The 22,475-nt window shown below is 28.0% G+C and overlaps 3 protein-coding genes across 6 annotated transcripts in view; 1 reads left to right on the top strand and 2 right to left on the bottom strand.

Annotated features, from left to right (window-relative positions):
• The window catches only part of LOC106677544 (structural maintenance of chromosomes protein 3), a gene marked incomplete at its 3' end in the record, with an annotated part of 33,637 nt that extends 21,848 nt beyond the window's left edge, over positions 1 to 11,789 (bottom strand). For 2 of the 3 annotated variants that reach the window (XM_067052089.1, XM_067052090.1), the window contains 6 exon segments: positions 4,113 to 4,230; positions 4,312 to 4,470; positions 7,315 to 7,436; positions 8,096 to 8,134; positions 8,420 to 8,495; positions 8,619 to 11,789. In XM_067052089.1, the coding sequence (XP_066908190.1) occupies positions 4,113 to 4,230; positions 4,312 to 4,470; positions 7,315 to 7,436; positions 8,096 to 8,134; positions 8,420 to 8,495; positions 8,619 to 8,633 (529 nt within the window). 3 annotated transcript variants of the gene reach the window in all.
• A 74-nt stretch (positions 11,790 to 11,863) lies between these two features.
• Positions 11,864 to 16,793, bottom strand: LOC106677565 (sorting nexin 3). Its single transcript, XM_014415585.2, has 4 exons — positions 16,522 to 16,793; positions 15,816 to 15,911; positions 12,698 to 12,822; positions 11,864 to 12,604 (listed from the first exon to the last, which is right to left on the bottom strand). Exons 1-4 carry the CDS (start codon positions 16,693 to 16,695, stop codon positions 12,499 to 12,501), a joined length of 501 nt encoding a protein of 166 aa, XP_014271071.1. The 5' UTR covers positions 16,696 to 16,793; the 3' UTR covers positions 11,864 to 12,498.
• A 151-nt stretch (positions 16,794 to 16,944) lies between these two features.
• Positions 16,945 to 22,456, top strand: spn-D (spindle D). 2 transcript variants are annotated; one of them, XM_014415583.3, is made up of 8 exons: positions 16,945 to 17,261; positions 17,347 to 17,456; positions 17,528 to 17,655; positions 17,801 to 17,907; positions 19,383 to 19,567; positions 19,736 to 19,864; positions 20,836 to 21,018; positions 22,250 to 22,456. In XM_014415583.3, the coding sequence occupies exons 1-8, from the start codon at positions 17,171 to 17,173 to the stop codon at positions 22,277 to 22,279; spliced, it is 963 nt and encodes a 320-aa protein (XP_014271069.1). In that variant the 5' UTR covers positions 16,945 to 17,170; the 3' UTR covers positions 22,280 to 22,456. The 2 variants fall into 2 exon arrangements, with proteins under 2 accessions (XP_014271069.1, XP_014271068.1); XM_014415582.3 differs by having other exon boundaries at positions 16,945 to 17,270; positions 22,250 to 22,455.
• The last annotated feature ends 19 nt before the right edge of the window (positions 22,457 to 22,475 follow it).

Here is a 22,475-nt window from a genome sequence, read left to right as displayed (position 1 = left end):
TTTATATTTAGTTTTTAATTCTTAAAATGGTAGAGGTTGCAGTTAGATAAAGTCAAATGCTAGTATGAGTGAAGGAATGGCAGTATCATTATGTATATGTGTTACTATAAATGCATAAAACATTAAAATGTCCTCTTATATAGTTAAACTCTCAAGCGATTTAGAGGTCATAAAGTTCAAGATTAATAAATGATATCTGAATGGTAAAAATAACTAAATAAATAGTTAATTGAGGGGCAGATCTAGCTGAAGGGTGTAGGGGTCATTTTTTCTATAGCACAATAATGAATATTTATAAAATTTATCGCAGATATTCAAGTTACAATACCTGAGGTCGGTGAAGGTGAGAGTGTTAAGATGTCATCTTAACAATCTCATGTCAGAAGTGACACCAGTTCAAATCTGGCTAGAGCGGTTTGAAATTTATTTGGGACCTGTAGGGATTAGGGCAGGTTGCACCACCACAGTTTAAACTATGATTAGTGAAATCACATGTAAAATAAATTATTTATTTCACTAATCACAATTGAAACTGCGATGGTGCAACCGTTTTTAATATCCTAAACAACTAGAAAAATGTATAGTAGCTATGATATAATACAATATTAAATAGATATGATATAAAATATAAAATGTTTTCTATCTGAGATGTTATAAAGCAATCCATTAATCAATTAATGATAATAATCCCTCTACAATAATAACTGATTGAGGCCTGTTATCATCAGTATTTTTTTATTTTTGACATAATACTTTTAAATTTGGAAAAAATATATAAAGTTGAAAAAAAAATCATATTTCTTTAAAACAGTCTATAATAAAGGATTCATTATCTACTTTTTGGGGCACCTAATTATTTTCTGAAAAGGTTTTTTCAAATCATACTGAGTTTGCTTTTGGTAAGGCAGGAAAATCTGTTGGTTTTGCCTTGTACATTATTCTGTTGGAGGGGTTACTTTTCATTCCCTGCTTAATGTCCTATAGCTAGGCTGTTGGTTTCTAATAAATTTTGAGCATTTTATGAAGTTGACAAAGTGTTCTTCATTAAAATTACTGCATTTTGGGGGAAAACAATTTAGTAATATATTTGGCCAATCTTTTGATAAATGTTCTTGAGCACATTTTAAGCATTTTGGTTTTTTTAAAACTATTTCTTGCAAGCTGGTTGAATTCCTGGTGAAAGATAGTAATGTGTTACTGTGACTTTACTATCATATTTTTCCCAGGTTATGCTAAATTTTCAAAATATTTTAATTTAGCCAGCTGATGTGTGTTATCTAATATTACAACGCATAATGGGAGTTTTATTTCTTATTACCTGATTTGTTTGGCGTTTGGAACATTTTATATACATCTAGTCCTTGTACCTTAAGAGAGTTTGAAAAGTCCTCTACTGGATATACAGGAGGCATTCTCTTAAGGACCAATTTTTGTTTGATTACATTATTTAGCACTAGATTTGATTTAATGCCTTCAGTTCGTCTTTTATTATAGTAAAGCCATCACTATTATAAATGTAAAATATGGATTTTTTGGTTAATTGGACTCAGGAGACCTTCTAAAGGTGTAAATCCATCGATAACTCAAATTCAAAATTTTGTAAGATTACAATATTACTACAAAATATATTTCATATATTGGTAAGTGAAACTAAAAGATGGTAGGCAATAGAAAACAAAAATACGGATTAGAACAATGTGGCATCAAAATTATGGACTAATTATATTAGCATCAATGAAAAGTAAAAATCAAAGTGGCACCAGTGCTGTTTCTAGAGAAGACATCTTGTGAAATTATAATGATTTGAGTAACATTTTATTATATCAGACAAAATAATTTTATATGGACATAGGAAACAAAATTATACCTAGTAAATATATGAAAATATAGAGTTTCAAGTGAATAAATTGTATTATTTTTAGAGAACATAACTTAAATTTGTGCAATCATATTTATTGTTTTCTAGAATTGATATATTGTAGAGAGAGAAAACAGAGGAAACACTGGATGTTTACATCCAACATCTAGCAAGGATAGGCAGAACTAAATATAGACGGGAAATTTTATTTAAATTCTTGACAAACATTAAGCTTTCCTTTAGAGATTAGAATTTATATACCATGATTAAATAACTTAATTAACTTTCTTTATCTAGTTTGTTATTTTGTTTTTTTAATTTCCACAAGTACTTCAACAACAGTGAGGACAGGTTAATCCTACAGGCTACTGACCAGTTCTAAACAGGGTGAAAAGGTAAAGATTTACTATACAGTAAAATATAAGTTAATCTATCCAGGATAGATTCAAATATCCACAGCTCTGCTTCTAACAATAACATACTAGACCAACATGAGTTATTATTTTCAAGATTATGATTATTTCCTCTTATTAAAATAAAAAACAATATATTCAATATTTCTAACGCTATACATAGTTGAGGAGGTAGCTGCAATAATGAAGTATAATCCAAAATCTTTTTTTGAGATATTTAGCTCGAATCCTTTCACAACTTCGCTCAGACTTATTGATCTAATATATCATAGACCTTGAAAATGATAGGCACTACTATCCACAATGAAGATAAAATGGGTTATATAATATACTCAACAGTTTAATTAACAAATCAGGGATTTCTCAAACAAATTGTGCCTCCTTATTCTGAGGAACTTTGTTTTGCACTCCAGTTAATGGGGAATTGAAATGATCTATTTATTTGGTTCATATTTCCTTTATAATATTCATCATAAAAGTTTAGATATACATAGTACATGAATAAACTTGATTTTTCAAAAATATTTTACTAATAACTTAGGGGGAGGTACCCTCAGTCCACTTAATGGCAGACACAACTTCATTTGATTGTACAACTCGTTGCTCAAATTTTATAACTGTAATTTACATTCAATCTGTAATACAGATGAAGATTATTTTTTCAATATAGTGTAAGCAGGATAAATATAAATTTTCAAGTCTTTATTTCAGCACTTTAATTTGAATCTCAAAATTTTTATTATTCTACCTTATATGTATAATAAAACATTACAATGTTTCATTGTACATAACCCTTAATACAAAAGCCTAGATAAAAAAATACAATCATATGTAAAATAAAATATTACATGGTGATCACTAAAAACTTTTTTATATAATATAGGGAAAACTCACAGTTGGTAACAACAAGTATAGGTAAACATTGCTGACTAATGCAGAGGAATGATTTTTTTAAAGAATCATCTTCAAATATTAATGTTTTCATACGAATCACCTTCTCAGTTGTTTTGCTAGGAAGTTAGAAAACAAAATATTTAGAAGACATTTTTAATACCAACTGATAATTACTTTCGACTACATTTTTCAGAATCATCTTCTTCAAGTACAATTTTGCCAAGTCTGGTGTATTCATATTGCTGGAACAGGTCTTTATGAAACTTCCGTTCTTTTTTCTTGACCTACTCCAGAAGGGATTTTACATTGTCTATCTTATTTTTCACCAAAGAAACTGGTGGTGATTTCTTTAGAGAGAGGTTAGCTAAAAATTTGGCCATGAGCTTGAAGGGAACCACTGTGTCTTGATCGTAGGTATTGGATGCAAGGAGCTCTCCTGTGGATTTATACTTTGTATCTTGAAGATGTCGTTCTTAGTTGTAGTTATCATTTGGATGAAAAGCTCCAAGCCTGCTTCCCAATAATTTATGATATTGGATCGTGGAGTAAGTGAAATGGGGAAGGAAACGATCCTCTTCAAATAAGTTTTCTTGCTTTCAATGAAATCATTTTATTTATTTTATTTTACCTTTCATTTAGCTAAAGTTTCTGTTACACTGTCCGAAAAAATGGTCTCTACAGAGGACATAACAGGAAATAATTGTGTTCTATTGGAGCATTCTATAGAAAAAGGGGATAGTGAGTAGGTCAAAAATACAATCATAAAAACAAGACAAAAGAGATTATATTTAAGATGATGTGTAAATCAAAAATGTGTTCTCCACAAAAAGGAGGTATTGCACCATACCTTCTTATTGCAACTATGTCCTCAATTAGTAAAATTATTCAATATAAATTAATATTTTTTTCCGAATATCTTCATTAAACAAAATAAAAAAGTTTTAAACCTTCTAAAACGAGAAATAGCTTTTGAATGGTTTCATAAGTTTTTAGTAAAGTTGCTCCCATATTTTTCATTAAATAATCCAATAATTCCTTTCTTGAAAATCTTGTGAATTTCTGAACCTAGATAAAATAAAAAAAAAAACTTTAATATCTAGAAAACTTAAATCAAATAATTACAAAAGGCTAAATATTTTAATATACCATTAGTGGAGTCATAAGAAAGGATGAATGCATATAATTTAAGGATAATGCTTCATAAAGTGCCATCATTTTTTTTTTATCCACTCGTTTACCATTAACATAAAATCTTATATTAGTAATTAACGAAAATTCTTTTTTAACAGTAATCTCATTTTCAAACTGCAATGAAACATTTATAACAGTAAACAAATGGTTTTTAAAAATTATACTAGAGGTGATGATATATTGGAATACCAAAAAAAAAAGTACTGGTTTTATTAATTATATATGATATTTTCACAAACATTAGTTTATATAAATTGAATCAGATGAAATAATTTTTATGTCATTAAACACTTCGGACTTTATTTAATTATGTGCAAAGGATTTTTGCTAGACCACTGAAAGTTCCAGCCCTGGATAAAAGAAGAATGTTTTACAACAATCAATGGAATGTTTTTTATGACCCCCTTCCTGGTTATTTCTGACAGCTGGGGGTTTATCTACAGAGTACCACTCTATTCTAATGCCATGATGGGGGGAGGGAGGAAGTTTTCATTCTGTGGGTACCACAGAAATTAAAGTCAGCCCCCAGGCCGGAATGGAACCAGTGCTGCTGCAATGCCAGGTTGCAAAGACCTGTGCCTTTATTCTCTGAGCCACAGCCGGTCCTAATCAATGAAATTAAGATGTTTCCAGCTTCCTAAAATAAGATTTTTTAAAACCAGTATTTTTATCGACATTTTGGCACCCTCCCAGTATAACAAAGTAATATATATTTTAGGTATTAATGATGGTAAGGATTTTCTGGTACTACAACTGTTCTAATAATAACATTTCTGTATCTATAATCATTCTTGCCTATATGAAATACATTTCCTTAAAATTATTTGTTTCATTAGGCTTCTTTTAATACACCTAAGTAGCACATTTACATTAATATGAATAAAAATTTCAATTAAACAAGAACTTACACAAAGGCTTACAAAAACTTCCTATGTAAAATCACCATTAAATCAATACATAAAAAGTTACTTGACACGCTTCAATACACACTAATCCTCTAATTCAAGTAATACACAACACCTATAACTAAAAATTAATATTTAGCAGAAAGAAATAATTCTTAATTTACCAATCAATTTAAAAAAAACTATCTTCTAAAATAATTTCCTACATTACTGACAGATTTATGATGAACTGTATTAAACAAAATATTCATTTTAATAAGGCAGTTACTTATTGTTTATGTATAAAAATATAATTTAAAAATCAGGTGGAACTGTTTCAAGCTTTTTTTTTTCCCTAATATCCTTTTTGTTCATAATGAGCACTTAATAATTGTTTGTAGACGTGTACATTCTTAATTTATATTAAAAAATATAGTGTTTTGTGATTATATTTTGAAAATTTTATAGTCTTAAATGTGAATGAATAACTTTTAAACTTTTTTTTATATAATGTTGTTTTTAATAAAGGACATATAGATAAGAGTAAAAATAGAACTAAAATACCTGAAAAATGTAAAAGTAAATTTACACTGAGTGTTTGGCTTGGTTGTGGAAAAGAGATGGAGTTTAAATGAGTAGAAAGCTAAAATGTTCCTGAGAGGTGTAAGGACCCAAAGTTGTGGGCCCAAGCCAGGAAAGGAGAAGCAAGGAACAATGTAGTTAAATGGGACTGGAAGAGCAAGGAACAATGTAGGTAATTGGGACTGGAAGACCAAGGAAGAACCAATGTAACTGGCCCAAACTCAGTAGACTGTGAAGTATCAGATTGAAAAATTCCAATCTATCTCTAATTAGGACTCTGTTTCAACATGTTTGCCACTATCATTATTATTTTTTTCTTTGCCATACTTGTCTTCATCTGGTATGAGAGGATTCACTAGAGTAATTATGAAAATCTATCAACTCTATAGTTCCTCATTCTTCTAACAATATAATCAAAGTCCAGCATTACATTGTGTTGTAGAAAATTGGTTTTATTATTTGATTTTTGTAATTAAAATGTTTATTTGTAATCCAAATACTTTGTACATATAATTATGAATAACAAAACACTGTTGATAGGTCTTTTCGTTTGTAGTGTCCATTAGTGTAACATCTACTATTACAAATTATGTTGTCTTTATTAAAAAATCCTACTCATCCATAGTACGATCTTTAATTTATAATTAAATACAAATTCTGTTCCCATTTTATTATCTTTCATTCTATAACTTTAATTATGAGAGATAGTTGAACGTGGTTGACGTACGAGGAGAAGATGGTTGGGGGTGCGGTCAAAGTGAAACACAAATAAGTTGGTGTAAATATATGTGTAATATTATAGGTGTAAATATTAAATAGGTTACACCAACTTATTTGTGTTTCACTTTGACCGCACCCCCAACCATCTTCTCCTCGTTCTATAACTTTAGATAAAAGTTATCTATAGGTGACCAACCTATTATAGCCATGAAATGAAAAAAAGATATGAAATGTTAAAAGCAGGATAAGTGGTTAGATCGGGGAGTACTGTTAAATTAGCCTTTAAGGATCTATTTATTTACTAGTTTATAGCCTACCACTACATCAAAGAAAACATTCACAGCGATTATAGGCTGAAAGCCTTCCTAAGGCTCCCAATACCTGAACAAGTTGTAGATGTCTCTAAAAAAAGATCACATCTTATTTAGTCCATAAGACAAATATTTAGATAATAAACAGGTATTAAAAACTACATACAAATAAGAGAGGTGAAACTATGTATCAGGAAGCAAAAATATATCACTAAATAGCAGCTTGAGATCTCAAAATATACAACTACAATACAGGAAACTTTTAAATGGTTACCAAACAATTACTCAAACTGTTCAATAAAAAAATAATATACTATATTTATATATAAGACCATTTTAATAAAATAATCTTAACAAATAATATGTCCAAAAACAACATTGTTGGTAGCTTTCAAAAGAAAAAAGTTGAAATAAATATATGAAAAACATAATAATCAAACTTAATATTATGCACGACTTACTAGTGTATCACATCCACTAAATAATATTTCAATAAAACCCTTTCTTTCTCTTGGACTAAGTAAATTTGCTATATTTCCTTTGGTCGCTTGTTTATTTTCAAAACTCAATAAAAATTCTATTGCTAAAATAAAATTTAAAAAAATTATCTCAATGTTTAAACAACTAATAAAATTAAAGTAGTTCACCATTATGATTAATAAATGGTTAAAGAAATGGAAAAAATTTCTGGGAAAGCAGACTTTTTCAAACCCAACATTTTCAAATCTTAATAAAAATAAACAATAAAAAGAAGAAATATGATCAAGAAATAATTTATTAATTGGCTTTTTTACAGAAGTCCTGCTTTACTTACTATCACAATTTCATGAATGTGTAGTAATGAAACATGAATGAATATTAAAGCAGACAAATATATACCTACTTTAATTTAAAAATACACCAATAGGTATAATTTATTATGTTTATGTACGATGACATGGGCGTACCCAGGAGGGGGCAGCTGCCCTCCCTAGGAGTGAAAAAAAATATTAATTTAATAAAAAAAACATTTTTCAAGCAAATACTAATTGCAATAATTAATAAAGCACTGTGACAATTATAAATCTATATATAATATTCTTAAAATTTTGGTTTTATTCTCCTGTTCTGAGCTAAAATGTCACGACCTGAGTGACTATGGCTTGCCCCCTTCTAGTTTTCATCCTGGTTTTGCCCTTGAAAGCTGATATCTCACGAAAGATAGAAATATTTTGTAGTAACCAAGTCACTTATACATATTACCTTGAAGAAAAACGGATTTCCCTGCTCCATTATCTCCAACTGGAATAAAGATATAAATAAATGAGAATAAAAACTAAATAATTAAAAATGAAGTACACAGCTCTTTGTCTGGTTCAAACACAATAACTGAATTGGATTAACTTTATCTTTAATGAGTTCTTAATGTATTATTATTTTTTTTCAGAGATACACATTATGAACAAGTATAAATGAAGTTATAAAGAAAATATAAAATAATATAATAGAATCATGATTATATTATGTAGTATTTATTAACCAATATAAACTAAAAATAATCAATGGCATTAGTATTTTGTAGCTTACCAATTACATTGTGGCAAGGTGTAATATCTTCAATAATATTAAAACCATGAAAACTTTTGAAATTATTGATGATTATCTGAAATGAATAAATCAGCAACAAAATTTGAAAAACTATTAATCAATCAGAATTAATATATATAGGAAATTTTAAATTTAAGAGAATCAATTTCATAAATAAACTCTAATAGGCAATACCTACATTTTTGATATGCATTTTACTCTTAATCTACCCGAAAACAAAGAAGTCCAAATGGCACCTCCCTTATAATTAAATTATAATTCTTAGATGGCGGGAAAATCATACTAGTCCAGAGATCGTGACCACTTTTTTTCGACCTTCGTGTGTCGGAGTATTTTAATTTAAATCATTATACGTAGGTTGTTAATGAAATATATTAGAATTTATTATATCATTATTCTAACACAAATGTGTACGTGTATTAGTAACAGTGGCGTGGCCTAGAGGGGCGGCACTTTTAGGGAGGGGCAAAATTTAACAATAAATAATAATATCTTGTAAAAATTTGAACTGTTTTATTATATGATTTTTTTATATTTGTATCCTATGAAATAAACAATAAATACTCTTCATTCACATGTTCTTTAGAATTATATATAATATTATAATGTATTGTGTTTTATAATTACTTAATTATATAATTACTAATTATATTATAAATAATTACTATATAATTAATACTTTAATATTTTAAATTGAAATACCTAAATAAGGGGGCGGCAAAATTTTCCTCCGCCCCGTGGGGTGCCAACCACGCAACGCCACTGATTAGTAAGACATAGTTATTAAGAAGACATATGCTTAAATGCTAGGTGGAGTAGTGTTTTTGGTGCATATTTTTGAACATAAAAAGCAATTTACGAACAAATCAAAATAAATTAGTTGGAATAAGTATTTATTGTTACTTAATTAATCTCTCCACCCTCCCTTCCCACTCTTCAACATATGCTCTGATCTAAATAAAACGGTTTCATATTGTTTCTGGGCCATTCACAAGTAAACCGTAACTTTTGAAATCAAAAAAAATTAAATCAAACTAAATATTCAATTTCATTAAAACTCATATTCAAGTTTATAGAAGCCAGTATTGACCCATTTATGTGTATGAAACGTTCCTGTTAACATGCGAGATCATTTTTTTTTTTTATAGTCCGACATGTTATCAATACTAATGTTCCCTTACTTAGAATATTAAATTTAATTTCCTTAGTTTTCGATGGTAAGAAATTACTGTTTTGTCTTGTTTATTTCGTTAACATTTTTAAAATTACGACTGTAGTATGAACTTGGAAAACTGCTTGTATAAAGAACTGTTGTTACCAAGGGCCGATTCAAAACTCTCTCAAAGGCGCAAAACAAACTTAATGAGGCTCTATATTTTATTATTTGCAGCAAAAGCCAATTAGCATGGACATTTCACTTTTTAACTCGTAATCCAAACCACAGTTAACGATTACTGTCAAGAAAAAAACTGCTGGGGAAATTAAGAAAATTGTTTGGGATGAAGGGGGATTTGAATTCCAAAATTTTAGATTCTAATTTTGCAACTAGGAAAAAAACTTTTTTAAATGTAACATTTAGTTCAAATAACGATTTATTAGTGCTATTTTGGTTAAAGATAAAAATGTGGAGTATGTATAATAAGATTTACAATTTCCCTTTTCTTTGAGTAGCATGCTCACCAAAATATATGTAGTTGCCCAATGCTCTCCAACCTAACATTGTTTAATATTTCTTCTAAACAATATTGGAACTCAGATGACATACTTATTGTTAAATTCCCATTGTCCTATAATGGTGGGACCTTATTTTGATAGGGTAACCACTTTTTTTTTTTACACTTCTAATTTTGTTTGCCCACAAGTACCTTTTTTTTATTGGAATGATAACTTCATCACAACAAAAAGTACATACTTTATTTTTTGGGGGGGAAAGGACTTAAAAATAAGTATGCCCTTAGCCCAAAAAGTCTAGGTACACTACTGAACCCAGGGACATCTGGTTAACAAAAGCCTTGTTGAACCATCATTCATATTAAATTAGTCATCTTCTCATAGGAGATGCAAGGGCCTCAATGGATATGACTGGCAAAGCCTCTTGAAACACACCATAGGTTGGGACAAAAACTTATCTTGGTTACTCAGAGAGGAAGTAGAGATGGACAAAACCTCTCTTTCTTAGGATTCAGAAAAGAAAGTCTTTACCTGATGGAAGGTGTTGGCAATAAGTTAAGTTTTTCCCTCTTCATAGTAAAAAATTATGAACTATGCTTTGTCCCTCAGATCATTTAAGTAGTGTTACTATGCAACGGATCTTTCCTTTATCCAACTTATGGAAGTTATCTGTATGAATCAATTAATGAGCCTATTGTCTTTAACTAGAGAGTCCATTTCCTTTTCCAAAAAAGTTTTTTAATTTTCCTTCCCTAATAATATTGGAATTGAGACAGTGTAATTATTATTTAATGCCTATTGTTGTGGAATGATGAAACCTTATTTTAATAGAGCAGTCCCCCCTTTTTTTTATGCTTCATAATTTTGTTTTGTTATACTAACATAAGTTTTTATTCTAAAAGAGTTCCTCAAGGCTGAAATTAAGTAATTGCTTACTACAATTTTAAAATTCCGGTATCTGAAAATAAACAAATTATAATAAACTTATTTGAAAATTATTTAAAATAACAAATAATATTATTTGATATTTACTATCATTTTGGGCTCTTCAACTACTGAGGTGATTTTTTCCCTGTACTAATGATTGTCAAAATAAATCTAAATATACAAGGAAATAAATTTAGATTTTAAATTTTTTCTTGTAATATTATCCTAAGAAAGACAATATCAGATTCATAGCATGGTTTATCGTAAATTTTCTTTTGGGTTTCTCAACTTTAACAATAAGTCTTCAGCTTATTTCATCAAGCCTTTAAGCATTCTATTTCAATCGTGATAAATCTAAATGCTAATACGGATACTACTAACACATAATGGTGTATTAATTAATTGTTACAACTAAAATAATGCATATTGGAAATACAGAATCCTTATTCCACAAACAACTAACAATAAAGTTACAGTAAATTACCAGAAAGCCCATAAACTTCATTGATTCAAAATATGAGTAAAACAACAATCAACGGATGTCTTAATAGCAAGACTATAATAGATCTCCAAATAATCGATATCTTTCAATATCCTCCAATGATGAGGATTTGGAAAATATTGATGAACAAAAAACAAATAAAAATAAACAAACAAGAAATCGAAAACACGATTAAATAAATAATTGTTATACTTGAGAAACTACAATTATTTTAAAACTAAGATTAGTTTTAATTTAATATTTAATTATGTTCCTAGAATGATGTGGCATTATGTATTATTAGAAAATACAAATAAATAAGGTGGCTTGGTTAAAATTAAAAATTAGCAGTGAAATAATAATTATATTATAATGAAAATAAAATATAAATATTTACATTTAACTAAGCTTCAGTGATTTTAAATCCTCAAACAGCTTATACATACATACATATACATGTGTGGGTAAATAAACATTTATCACTAATTTTTTTTAAACTAAATAATATTAGTTTCAAAATATAAAGCATTCATAAATATAAAGACATTGTGATTTTTATCACGTACATACTGACAAACATCTTTGGATGCAATACTTGAAGAAAAAATAAAATAACTGACATTTTATGGACCATAATATAAAAATACGATTAAATATGCATTTTAATTTAGGTAACAATCAATACATTAATTTCATTATCTTTCACTAAATAATATTTAATACAATTTTAAATAATATTTTAAATACATAAAATCTCTGAATAACAAGAATATCAATCACATAATTATACTTAAATTTATACTGCTAGTATAAAAAAGTAGCCTTTAAGTATATTGGAATGAGAAATGAGAGCAGTTACTATTACAAAATACTCCCTTATAGTGGACCAATAATTTAAAAAAAATTAAAACGCCACTATAATTCATACACTCCTTGATGAATACGTAACTTTATATGTATAACATAGTAATATTTCAGATTACGTATTACGGATTTTTCCGGGAACATAGTTTTTGTCTATGACTGGCTCTTGAAGGAACATATGTAAACAACGTTCATTTTGGGCAAGTGGGTGACCTGCTATTCTGTAAATATATGAAAAAATTTGTAATGAAGAATAAGTAAATGCAAAAATAAATTCTAAGAAGTACGATTTAAGTCAAAGAAAAGAAACTTACTTGTTGACAAACACCTCTAAACCTTTCCGCCTTTCTTCAATAAATTCCTCTTCAAAGATACCATCATCTCCTCTAAAAGGCATTTGTCGTTTCCAGGCCTTACCAGGTAATTGAGGTACAACAATCTAAAAAAAAAAAATTATAACAAATTAATGATACAGAATCATTAAATTGAAATTTTAAAAAACTTTGAGTAGGTAATGCATAATTTTAAAAGAAATTGTTGCACCTTGATGATAGTGTCCTTCGAATTATCCCTCAGTTTTTGACAGAAGGTATTGTTTATGCAATAGAACTACTAAGAAAAAGTTTGCTATGGGAGTGTGGTTGTCCACGTGCTATTGTTTTAAAGTTAAATATAAATAGTTTTTTTAACTTTTAGTACTCTAAAAGAAGCCATTTCAGGTTTTGTTATTTATTTCTTATTTTACAAGCTGAAAAGTGTGTTACATGTTTTAAATCATCAATAACCCAAATAACTACTTATTGCTGTGTAATTCATCATGACATTTTTCAATTTTAAATAAAATCCAGAATTTAGAAGAGGTTCTATTTATAAAAACATACCGGAGACTACCTTAGATCAAAACAACATCTAAGGGCAATGCAAAGGGTGGTTACTTAGGAAAATTAGGTTGCTTAAAAGAGCATTTTGAGACACTATTATAGTAAATTTGCTTATTAAATCCATTCAACTTACACTCAAGCATAAAAAATTCTAAACAGTAAAACTGTTTAAAGAATAAGTCCTTACAATTAATAGTTAACTAAAACTTTACAACAAAAGGAGTGAAAATATGTCGCAGTACATGTGTCATACAACTTTCAGTTATCATCCTACTTTCAGTTTAAATAATTCATCTTACTATTTTTCTATAAAAGATGTATTCTTTCTAATACTGAATATCCACTTCTGGAAAATCATTATAAAAAAGTTGTTATAGAGGCATCTTATTTCATTGGATATTGTGATTTGTACCACTAAATTGATAGGGGAGGAGGGAATTTAAGAAACAAGGCCTGTACTGTGCAGGGGGCAACCAGCTTGATGATAGTCCAATTCATACAAGAACAAACCTTTTATTTATGATTTGTTGTCACCTTCTAATACCCACTAGGGTATTATAAATTATATATTAGTTTTTTTAAGATCCTTGGCTTTCTTATTTCCAAAACTTTATTTTTAGCCTACAAAAAATATTTCTCCTTCAGTTGATTATCAAATTATTTCATAGTTTGTATTTATTCTTTATTATATCTACTAAAAATGCAAGATGGTTAATTATTTAAGATAAACAAAATAAAAGGTACTTAAATAAAAGGAAGTCATTATAAAAATTTGGTATTCAAGCCCTGTCAGACGATTTAATAAGACCAAGCTGATATTAAAAACCGTTTGATTATAAAATGATACACCAAGTTAAAACTAAGTTGTAAAAGCCGTTTTAGAAAAAATCTATTACAGAAAGTGCCACACTGGAATAGTTCCAGTAGGTCGATTTATTAAAACAGTTGCTGTTACATCTCAGGGATATACTGTCCTAAATATGTAATTTCCTTACTATATAAATTTTTGTTTTTGAACTACATAATAAGCAAGTGCACTCACTAAAATACACGCCCACAGAGGATTTTGCAGGTCTTTGTTATTAGGACCAAGGGGAATTTAAATTTTCATCTCTATTGAAAACTTGGATTTAAAATTTTTCCAAGATCACAGTATTTCCCTTTAATATATACCTCATATACAAGTTAGTAAGTAAAATCAGGGTTAATGATACTATGTAATTGAAAATGAAAGATTTTGTTAATATTGGAGTTTCTAAGGAATAAACAAAATATACCATACATATTATTGAATTTCTCCAGCAACTCATCATTAAACAACTTTTTTTTTTAATTTGTGGAAATTGATTTAAAAGTTACTTTAATCAAAGTAGAAAAGATCAGTGGAGGAATAATAGATTAATATAATTATACCATTGAACTTGAATTGAAAAAAAATGACAATTTTTTAGTTTATTAAAAATAATTCCTATAATTTTTAAATTAAATTTTTTTTATGGAAATTGAAATGAAAGTTGCATTAAAATAGGAAGTACATAACAATAAAAGTACCAATGGAAGGGCTAAAAGGGCCTTTTAGATAATATAGTAAATTATAGAGTAAACATAAATGATTTTGTCTTACAAAGACACCAATTCTTTATTCTTTTTTAACATATAAAACAAATCACGAAGGCTTCCACTAACATAACAAAACAAATCAGAAATAGTTCATGATAAATTTAGTTATCTAAAACTAAACAAACATGAATCATTTATAAGGAGTAACTAGATGCAATGTTGAAGAAGTTCTATTAATAATATGTTTGTAATCCATATAATGAGTTATAAGTGAATATAGTCATGATCATGATGAATTAATTAGAATAATTTGCAAATTTTCAAGTCTATTAAAAATTTTTATTTCTAAATTATTTTATGGGAAAACACTTAGAGCCTTGATAATGATATTAAGTATTTACTACGCAATTAATATCCAGCTTAGAATTTTATAAGTAAAACAAACACAATTTTCTGATAAATTAAATTTGTAATTTCAATGTTATGTACTGTAGTTATATAATAATAAGTCTATAAAGAATGGCTTGGGGGCAAGAATTTGATAAGCAACAATTTTGAGCGAAATACTTCTTTTTTTCTGAATAAAATAATTTATTATGTTGGTTTGTCTAGGACATCAGGATTCCAACATATTTACCTACAATATTAAAGATTATGAACTATATAAAACATTAAATATTAATTGTAGAAAGTTTTCCAACTGCTCTATAAACAATTTACATCATTTGCCTAGTTATATTCTTGCCATAAGTCTATCAATTATGTAATAGACCACTATTTTCTTACAAATAACTTGAATAAAATAACCTGTTTGCTGCAACACTTTAATAAAAAGGATGATTAAAAAACAAGTAATAGAAAATATTTAACTAAGGCAATTTAAGAAAAAAAAGCATAGCATCATGGATTAATTATGTTTAGTATAATACAGAACTGACCAGTAACCAGTTAATAAAATAAGTGATAAACATTATCAATATTACTTGTTTACCTTGCTATCTCTTTCTAATTCATTTCTAAGCCATTCGAAGTCACTATACCTTCTTCGGACACTCGATTCTTTAACTTTAAATACTGGTAGATTGGTCTAAAAAATAAAATACACAAATTTAATTATTATGAATTCAAAATAGAAAAGTTATTAAATTGAACATTAAATATTTCTTTAGCTAAGCTATAAAAGATGTTCTAGCTATAATTAAATATTTCACATCATAGATCCAACAATTATTCTACATTTGAGGGGGAATAGAAGAATACAATAAGTATAGATGTTGTTTCTTATAGAATGAGAGAACTTGTTTCTTATCAGTGCTTAATGATATGTTATTTAGTTAATGGCTCTAAATGTGATTTGCGAAAATGATCAATTTTACTGATAAAGGAAAGTAAATAGAATTTCAAATGAACTTCAATTCAACTATTTTTAATGATAAGCAATGTTGAGTAACCATTACATTTATAGAACATAGAGATTAGATACAATATATTTGCAAAATTTGGGCGTTTTTTAATATAGAATAGTACTTACTCAGTCCAAAGATTTAATTATAAAACAATCTAAGCTAATTTAATAAACCAATTATCAAACATTTTTAAGGATAGAGCAAGTAGATGATCTGAAATCATCAAAATATAATGAAATGTGTCTAAGTGAATCATTATTGCAAAACGCAATGACCATGAATAATACTCACTCTCATCCTAACTTCATAATCGGTATATCTTTTCTTGGCAACTCCATGGGTTATCGGATTTATGACATCAATTTCCAAAAAGTTGGCAGGGGCTGCATATGCATCGTCCAGCGTTTGTTTCTTTACGTTTAAACGACGAGTAGCATCAACAGTAGTATCAGCCATTATAGTCATTTACTGTAGAATTAACTAATGGAAATGATCACAAACAACTTGCTATTATACTCGCCATTAAACAATGGTCAATGGAACAGATTGAGGCAACCTTGTACTTGATACTGGAATCTAACTTTCTTTTTTCGTCAAACGATAATACTGCCATTCGTTGAAAAATTTAATTTTTAACTGATCAAAATATTTTTGAAAAATATTTTTAATGTTTAGAAGTTGTAGTCGTCATGATTTTTACACGTCATAAAACTTTATCTAATTGGTCCAAAACTTTTGGAGGAAAAGTATCATTACGTTTGAAATGTTTTTGTTACCGTAGACTTGATTTTTGAAGAGCAATTTCAAATAACAAGTTTAATTTTTCTATTTAGAACTCTTTTTTTACAATCATGGTTGTAACTATAGTCTCTTCAGAACAATGATACGTGATAGTATTCTGAGCAGTATAAATTTTATTGAACTGCTTTAAAAATAAAAAATGAGACCTCTGTTTACATTATCTCTTTCAGATATTGTTATATCAGCTTTAGGTAAAGCTGGATATCATAAGTGTGAAGAACTCTTTGAAGGTAACATAGGTAATTCATACATTTTTGATTCTCATGTATGAATCAGTCTTATGTAAGCATAATATGAACATATTTTTGTCCATAGAATATCAACAAAAGGCATTAGATATCCTTAAGTCATTTAATCTTAACTTTGATGACATTAAAGCCCTTATGCAAGGTCCCGGGGCTATAACTGCTGCTCAGCTTTTACGAGTGAGTTGAATGATGAATTATAGAAGTTTAATCGTATTTTTCAACTGCTACTGTTGTTATTACTATTTTAGAATGAGCAAATGAATGAACAGATACCTACTTTCAGTGAATCACTCGATAAAATTCTGGGTGGAGGAGTTCAAGTTGGATCACTTTTACAAATATGTGGTCCTCCAGGATCAGGAAAAACTCAATTAGTGTAAGATAATGTTTGTACAATAATATATTAATTGCGTCCATTCCAATTCTAAGGTTGATCTGTTGATAGCATTGTTAATGTATGTAATAAATTATTTTCTCAAGTTTTATGTTTATTGCTATAGGATTTTTCATTAATTTTTCAGATTGCAACTCTGTGTAAATGTTCAGTTACCATGTGCCTTAGGTGGATTAGAATCTGAATCTGTTTTTATTGATACAGAGTCAACTTTTAGTGTGGATCGCTTGAGAGGTTAAATATTACTCATTTATCTAGCTGTTGAAGCGTACTGATTTCATGTAGTAAATAAGTTTAATTGGTGATTAAATTCTGGAAGTATATATTACCCGTGAAACATCATACATCTTTGATTTACTTAATTAATGTCACATGAAATTTCTGATATATTTATGCATTTGAAAGTACATTTATGAATGTAAAAATATAAAGATATTGCACTATACTAACTATCCTCTGTTATATTATTTAAATATTTTCATGTATTACTTATTTATCATGTAGGGCTTTTTCTCAAAAATGTCATGCATTACTGTTACCATTCAAAGTTCAAACAATTTTCTTCTATGCTTGGATTGTATTATAAATTAACCCATTAATGTCCTGACCTTTTTTTTCTTCCAGAATTTAACAAACACTTAAAGTTTTAATTTATAAGTAATTTAAAAATATATAAATTTCTTTCAATTCAGCTACAGACATCCTTGTTTGGAATCGCTGTGATGAAGAGGGAATCCATTTTGCCTGTTCAAATTTTTTCTCCTTTCTTATGTTGCTGTATAATCAATATTTATTTATTATATAAATTAATTATTAATGCAATTATATTAATATGAAATCAGGAAAATTCAAATTTGACAAATTAATTGCTGGGATATAATTGGAATATTCCAAACACAACGTCTTGGGGCTCTAAAATACTCATTTTTCAGTCAACATTTTATCAATTCAGGCATCCTCAAGACAAAAATAAAGATCAGAAATATGTTGGTCAAGTATAGTACACCTCACACCAGCAGCCAAAAAAAGGATACATCAACGAGAGACTCAAAAACATTTAAAAACAATCTGATAATGCCTCCCTTTTTCATTGGTATATGTTTAGATGCTTGCAGTGACCTGTCATTTTTAGTCTTCTTGCTTTTTTTTTTTTTAGACTTAGATGGATGATAAATTTCCACTGATTTATTAGTGAATGTTTCAATTCCCTTCTTATCATGATCAAACAAATGTGTTTTTTTTTTCTTCTATTCTTCTTCATCATTACATTATTCATTATACATTCATCATTAGCACATTTATGACAATTTCTCCAGCATTGATATAATTTTGTGTGCTCCTGAAGATTTCTTTTATAAACTTTTGGAAGTTTTTAGATTTTCCATTCATTTTTCACTCTGTAGGTTTTGAAAAGAGATTACTTTCTATCATATGTAATAAAAAAAATAAAAATATTCTTGATTACTTCAGAAAGGATGTTAAGCATTTAGGAAATTCTGGAATATTTTGGTGGTTTTGTTTAGTAAAGAATTCACTGTACATTTTTTGATCCAGGAAAGTTATTAGTTCTTAACTTTAAAATTTAATTTAATAGATTAAGCTGACTTTTCCTTTAGGAGGAATCATTCTGACGACTATTAAAAACTCTTTGTGAAAATAAATAAATGAAAAATAATACTTGGATATTAACTGTTTTTTTCTAATTTTAGAAATTGCTTCTGGGGCAAGTTATCATTGTTCTAAAGTAGCGTCTATTTATAACTTAAAAGAAGATATGACCAATTTCACACCTGATGCAGTTTTAGCTGGTGTTCATTACTTTGAAGTAGAAAACATTTTGAAATTCATGTCTGTCATTGAACAACTTTTTGAACTTGTCAGAATAAATAAAAAAGTAATTTGTTTAAATATTATTTTCAGTTTTTTAAAAATTTATATTTCAGTTCACTCTCTTTTTATAAATATCTAGTTCTTGATTTTAAATCATGTATCATGTATAAACACAGAAATATGTTTTCGTTTAATGTATTAATTTTTTCTCATATATTTGTTAAATTCACAGATTAAGTGCATAGTTATTGATAGTTTTACTTTTCCATTTTTGAGAATAACCAATCACATTGACAGGACAAGGTATATCAGCATGATAATACAAAAACTGCAGGACTTAGCTCTTGAGCATAGTGTAGCAGTAAGTATATTTGAATTTTGTTTATTTTGAAAAATTTATTGATGTATTTTTTTGTTACCAATAATTTATAAATTATTTATTTATTATTGCCTTCTATATGGTGATAAATCTGAACTAAATGGTGGGGGTTCAAGAGTGTGTTCCAGACCTTTTCATTTAGCTTTGGGTGTATTAAATGAGCAGTCTGGGGCAATTATTTTATTTATTAGGAAAGAATGATCTAGCACACTGCTATTGCCTCTGAAATGACTAAAGGTTCTGCTCGTTGTGTTATTAATTAATTTTTAGGGTATAATATTCATCATTCATTATCTTTAAAAGTTTATGGGCCTAATTACCAATCTGAATGATTTAAAAATCTGCTAAGTTCACAGGATAGTAGAGCTTCCTCACCATTTCTATTGGTATAACTATTTTTTAAAATTTTTTATGACCTCTTTTTGTTGGTAATCAAATGTAAATATAAAACATATTCTTATATTATCTCATTGGTATGTATCCTTACATTGGACAAACCATTTTCGAAACAAAGATGTATTGAGAAAAATACATTTGTGTATAAGTAAGCATAAGTAGTGGATGAAATGCAATAAAATTGGTATGGGACCATGCTTTAGAATCACTGAAGAATTCATCAAAAACATATTAACTATAGTATGTGTTACATCTATTACATGGATTAGATTAGAAACCAAATGAATTCCTAGATGTGGAAAACATAAAATGAGAGGAGAAATGTTTTGTTCTAATGACAAAGATTTTTTTCATTTAATTTCTGTATGGATAAAAAGTCTTCCTATCTTCGTAAGGCAGCAAAAATCTAATTTGTGAAAAAGCACAACTATAGTTTCTATGTTAATTAGGGAATATAATTTTTAAGGTAAAGATTTAAATTTTATGATATTTTTTACTTAAAATAAAAACATTGTTTTTTGAAAATTCTTTTTGTTAGTTATATGGTCATTTTACAGATAATATTGAATAATCATCTGACTACAAAAATAAGTCAAGAAATTAAAGTATTAGCACCAGCATTGGGAGAAAGCTTTTCACATGCTATACCAAACACTCTATTGCTTGGAATTGTTGATAATTCATTCTCAGCAGTAATGTATAAAAGCTACAAACTTGCTGAAGAAGTAGTACTTTTTAAGGTATGTGCTATTGATTAATTTATCTACTTCTTTGGTATTGTTATTAAATTAAGTAATATATTTGATAATTACAATATTTAATTCAGAAAAAAAGTGCATTTCAATGTAGTTTTTCTTGGGATTGTTATTAAAAATCTCAATAAAAACACTATTATTTTCCAGTCAAAAGTTTACAGATTTTTATTTTTTGATTAAAATACTATTTATCATTTCTGAAAATAGCCTAAGTTATGACAATTCCTTAATTCCATAAGGATATTGCAAATTGGTTATCATAGACCAATCAGTCTATTAAATATATTAACCAAGATTGGTGAAATTGGACTTTCCTATTTGTTGACTTAACCAAGTTTATTCATAACATGTAGAAAATTTATAGAATTAATTTATCAAAATAACCGAGACCAGCAATCCATTCCAGTAAATCCGCTCCTCTGAAAACACCCAGCAAGTGAGGGTACTATGTCACTTTTAAAACATTAACTTAAAACGGGAAGAAGACACTTAAGATAGTTAAATCAAGTAAGTTTAAGTAAAAAGTGCCTAAAATTGGAAAACGGTATGAAATCCGCCATTCCTGCCCTCTGTGGTAACCTTACTTTTGAAATACACACTTATAGCGAGTATGTTGGTCAATGTACCACATGCTACAATTGCACAAGAAAAGATCATAACACAAAAAAAGCCATCCTTCCTGGCAAACCCGCAGGAAGGGACGTTTCTATATCACTTTTGAATCATTTTCTGATATTTAGTTAAGTTGAGCAATGTTTAAAAAGCGCCTAAAATTGAAAAACAGTGTGAAACCCGCATCGCAGGATTCTTCTTATGCATCCGCTAATGAATTTTCTGAAATGAAGAAGATTTCTGAAAAAATTTTACTTTACTGTTGTTTTTCATTAAATAAACATTAGCAAAGTTGATCCCATTGATTATTGACCCATTGTAGCTAACATTTGTCTTTTGACAGACCCCATTGAATAAATCTTGATCTTCCCACTTTGGCTGAAGTACACAGTAGCTCTTCCTAGATTATGTTTATAGAAGAGAGTTAAATCCTAGAAATTACTCAACAAATGTTAAATATGTCACCTAGTATGTAATAATTGTTGAAGTTTAATATTAAATAAAATTTTTATCACCAATTATTTGTACTAGCAATAAATTATGGTTCAGTTTACTTATGAGATAACAATTAAAACTTCTATATTTCATCCTTAATTTGTTTCAGATCTGTTCACTAGGAATTCGAGACATCTAAACCTAACTTCAGTTACTGCTCGCTCCTTTGTTATATAATTACTTAATTGAGTGTTTTTAAAAAGATTTACATCATTAAATATTATATTTAATTAATGTTTTCTTGAACTAGTGAACACACTATATTAATATTTTTATACATCTTTTGTTTTAAAGTAATATTTTTCTAATATATAAATTGATACTTCTTTATGTGC

Source organism: Halyomorpha halys, unplaced genomic scaffold (genome assembly GCF_000696795.3).
Source record: "Halyomorpha halys isolate HHAL.00 unplaced genomic scaffold, Hhal_1.1 Scaffold103.1, whole genome shotgun sequence".
In the NCBI taxonomy this organism is placed as follows: Eukaryota; Metazoa; Arthropoda; class Insecta; order Hemiptera; family Pentatomidae; genus Halyomorpha; species Halyomorpha halys.
The sequence above is the reverse complement of the archived record's forward strand: the minus strand, read 5'-3'. Positions and strand labels throughout refer to the sequence as shown.

Coding starts and splice junctions, on each gene's coding strand:
- spn-D (XM_014415582.3), top strand. CDS start 17,171: ATGAGACCTCTGTTTACATTATCTCTTTCAGATATTGTTATATCAGCT. Junction 17,656..17,800: donor TCAGGAAAAACTCAATTAGT/GTAAGATAATGT, acceptor TTAATTTTTCAG/ATTGCAACTCTGTGTAAATG. Junction 19,568..19,735: donor TTGTCAGAATAAATAAAAAA/GTAATTTGTTTA, acceptor TTAAATTCACAG/ATTAAGTGCATAGTTATTGA.
- LOC106677565 (XM_014415585.2), bottom strand. CDS start 16,695: ATGACTATAATGGCTGATACTACTGTTGATGCTACTCGTCGTTTAAAC. Junction 12,823..15,815: donor AATTAGAAAGAGATAGCAAG/GTAAACAAGTAA, acceptor TTTTTTTTTTAG/ATTGTTGTACCTCAATTACC. Junction 12,605..12,697: donor TTAGAGGTGTTTGTCAACAA/GTAAGTTTCTTT, acceptor ATATATTTACAG/AATAGCAGGTCACCCACTTG.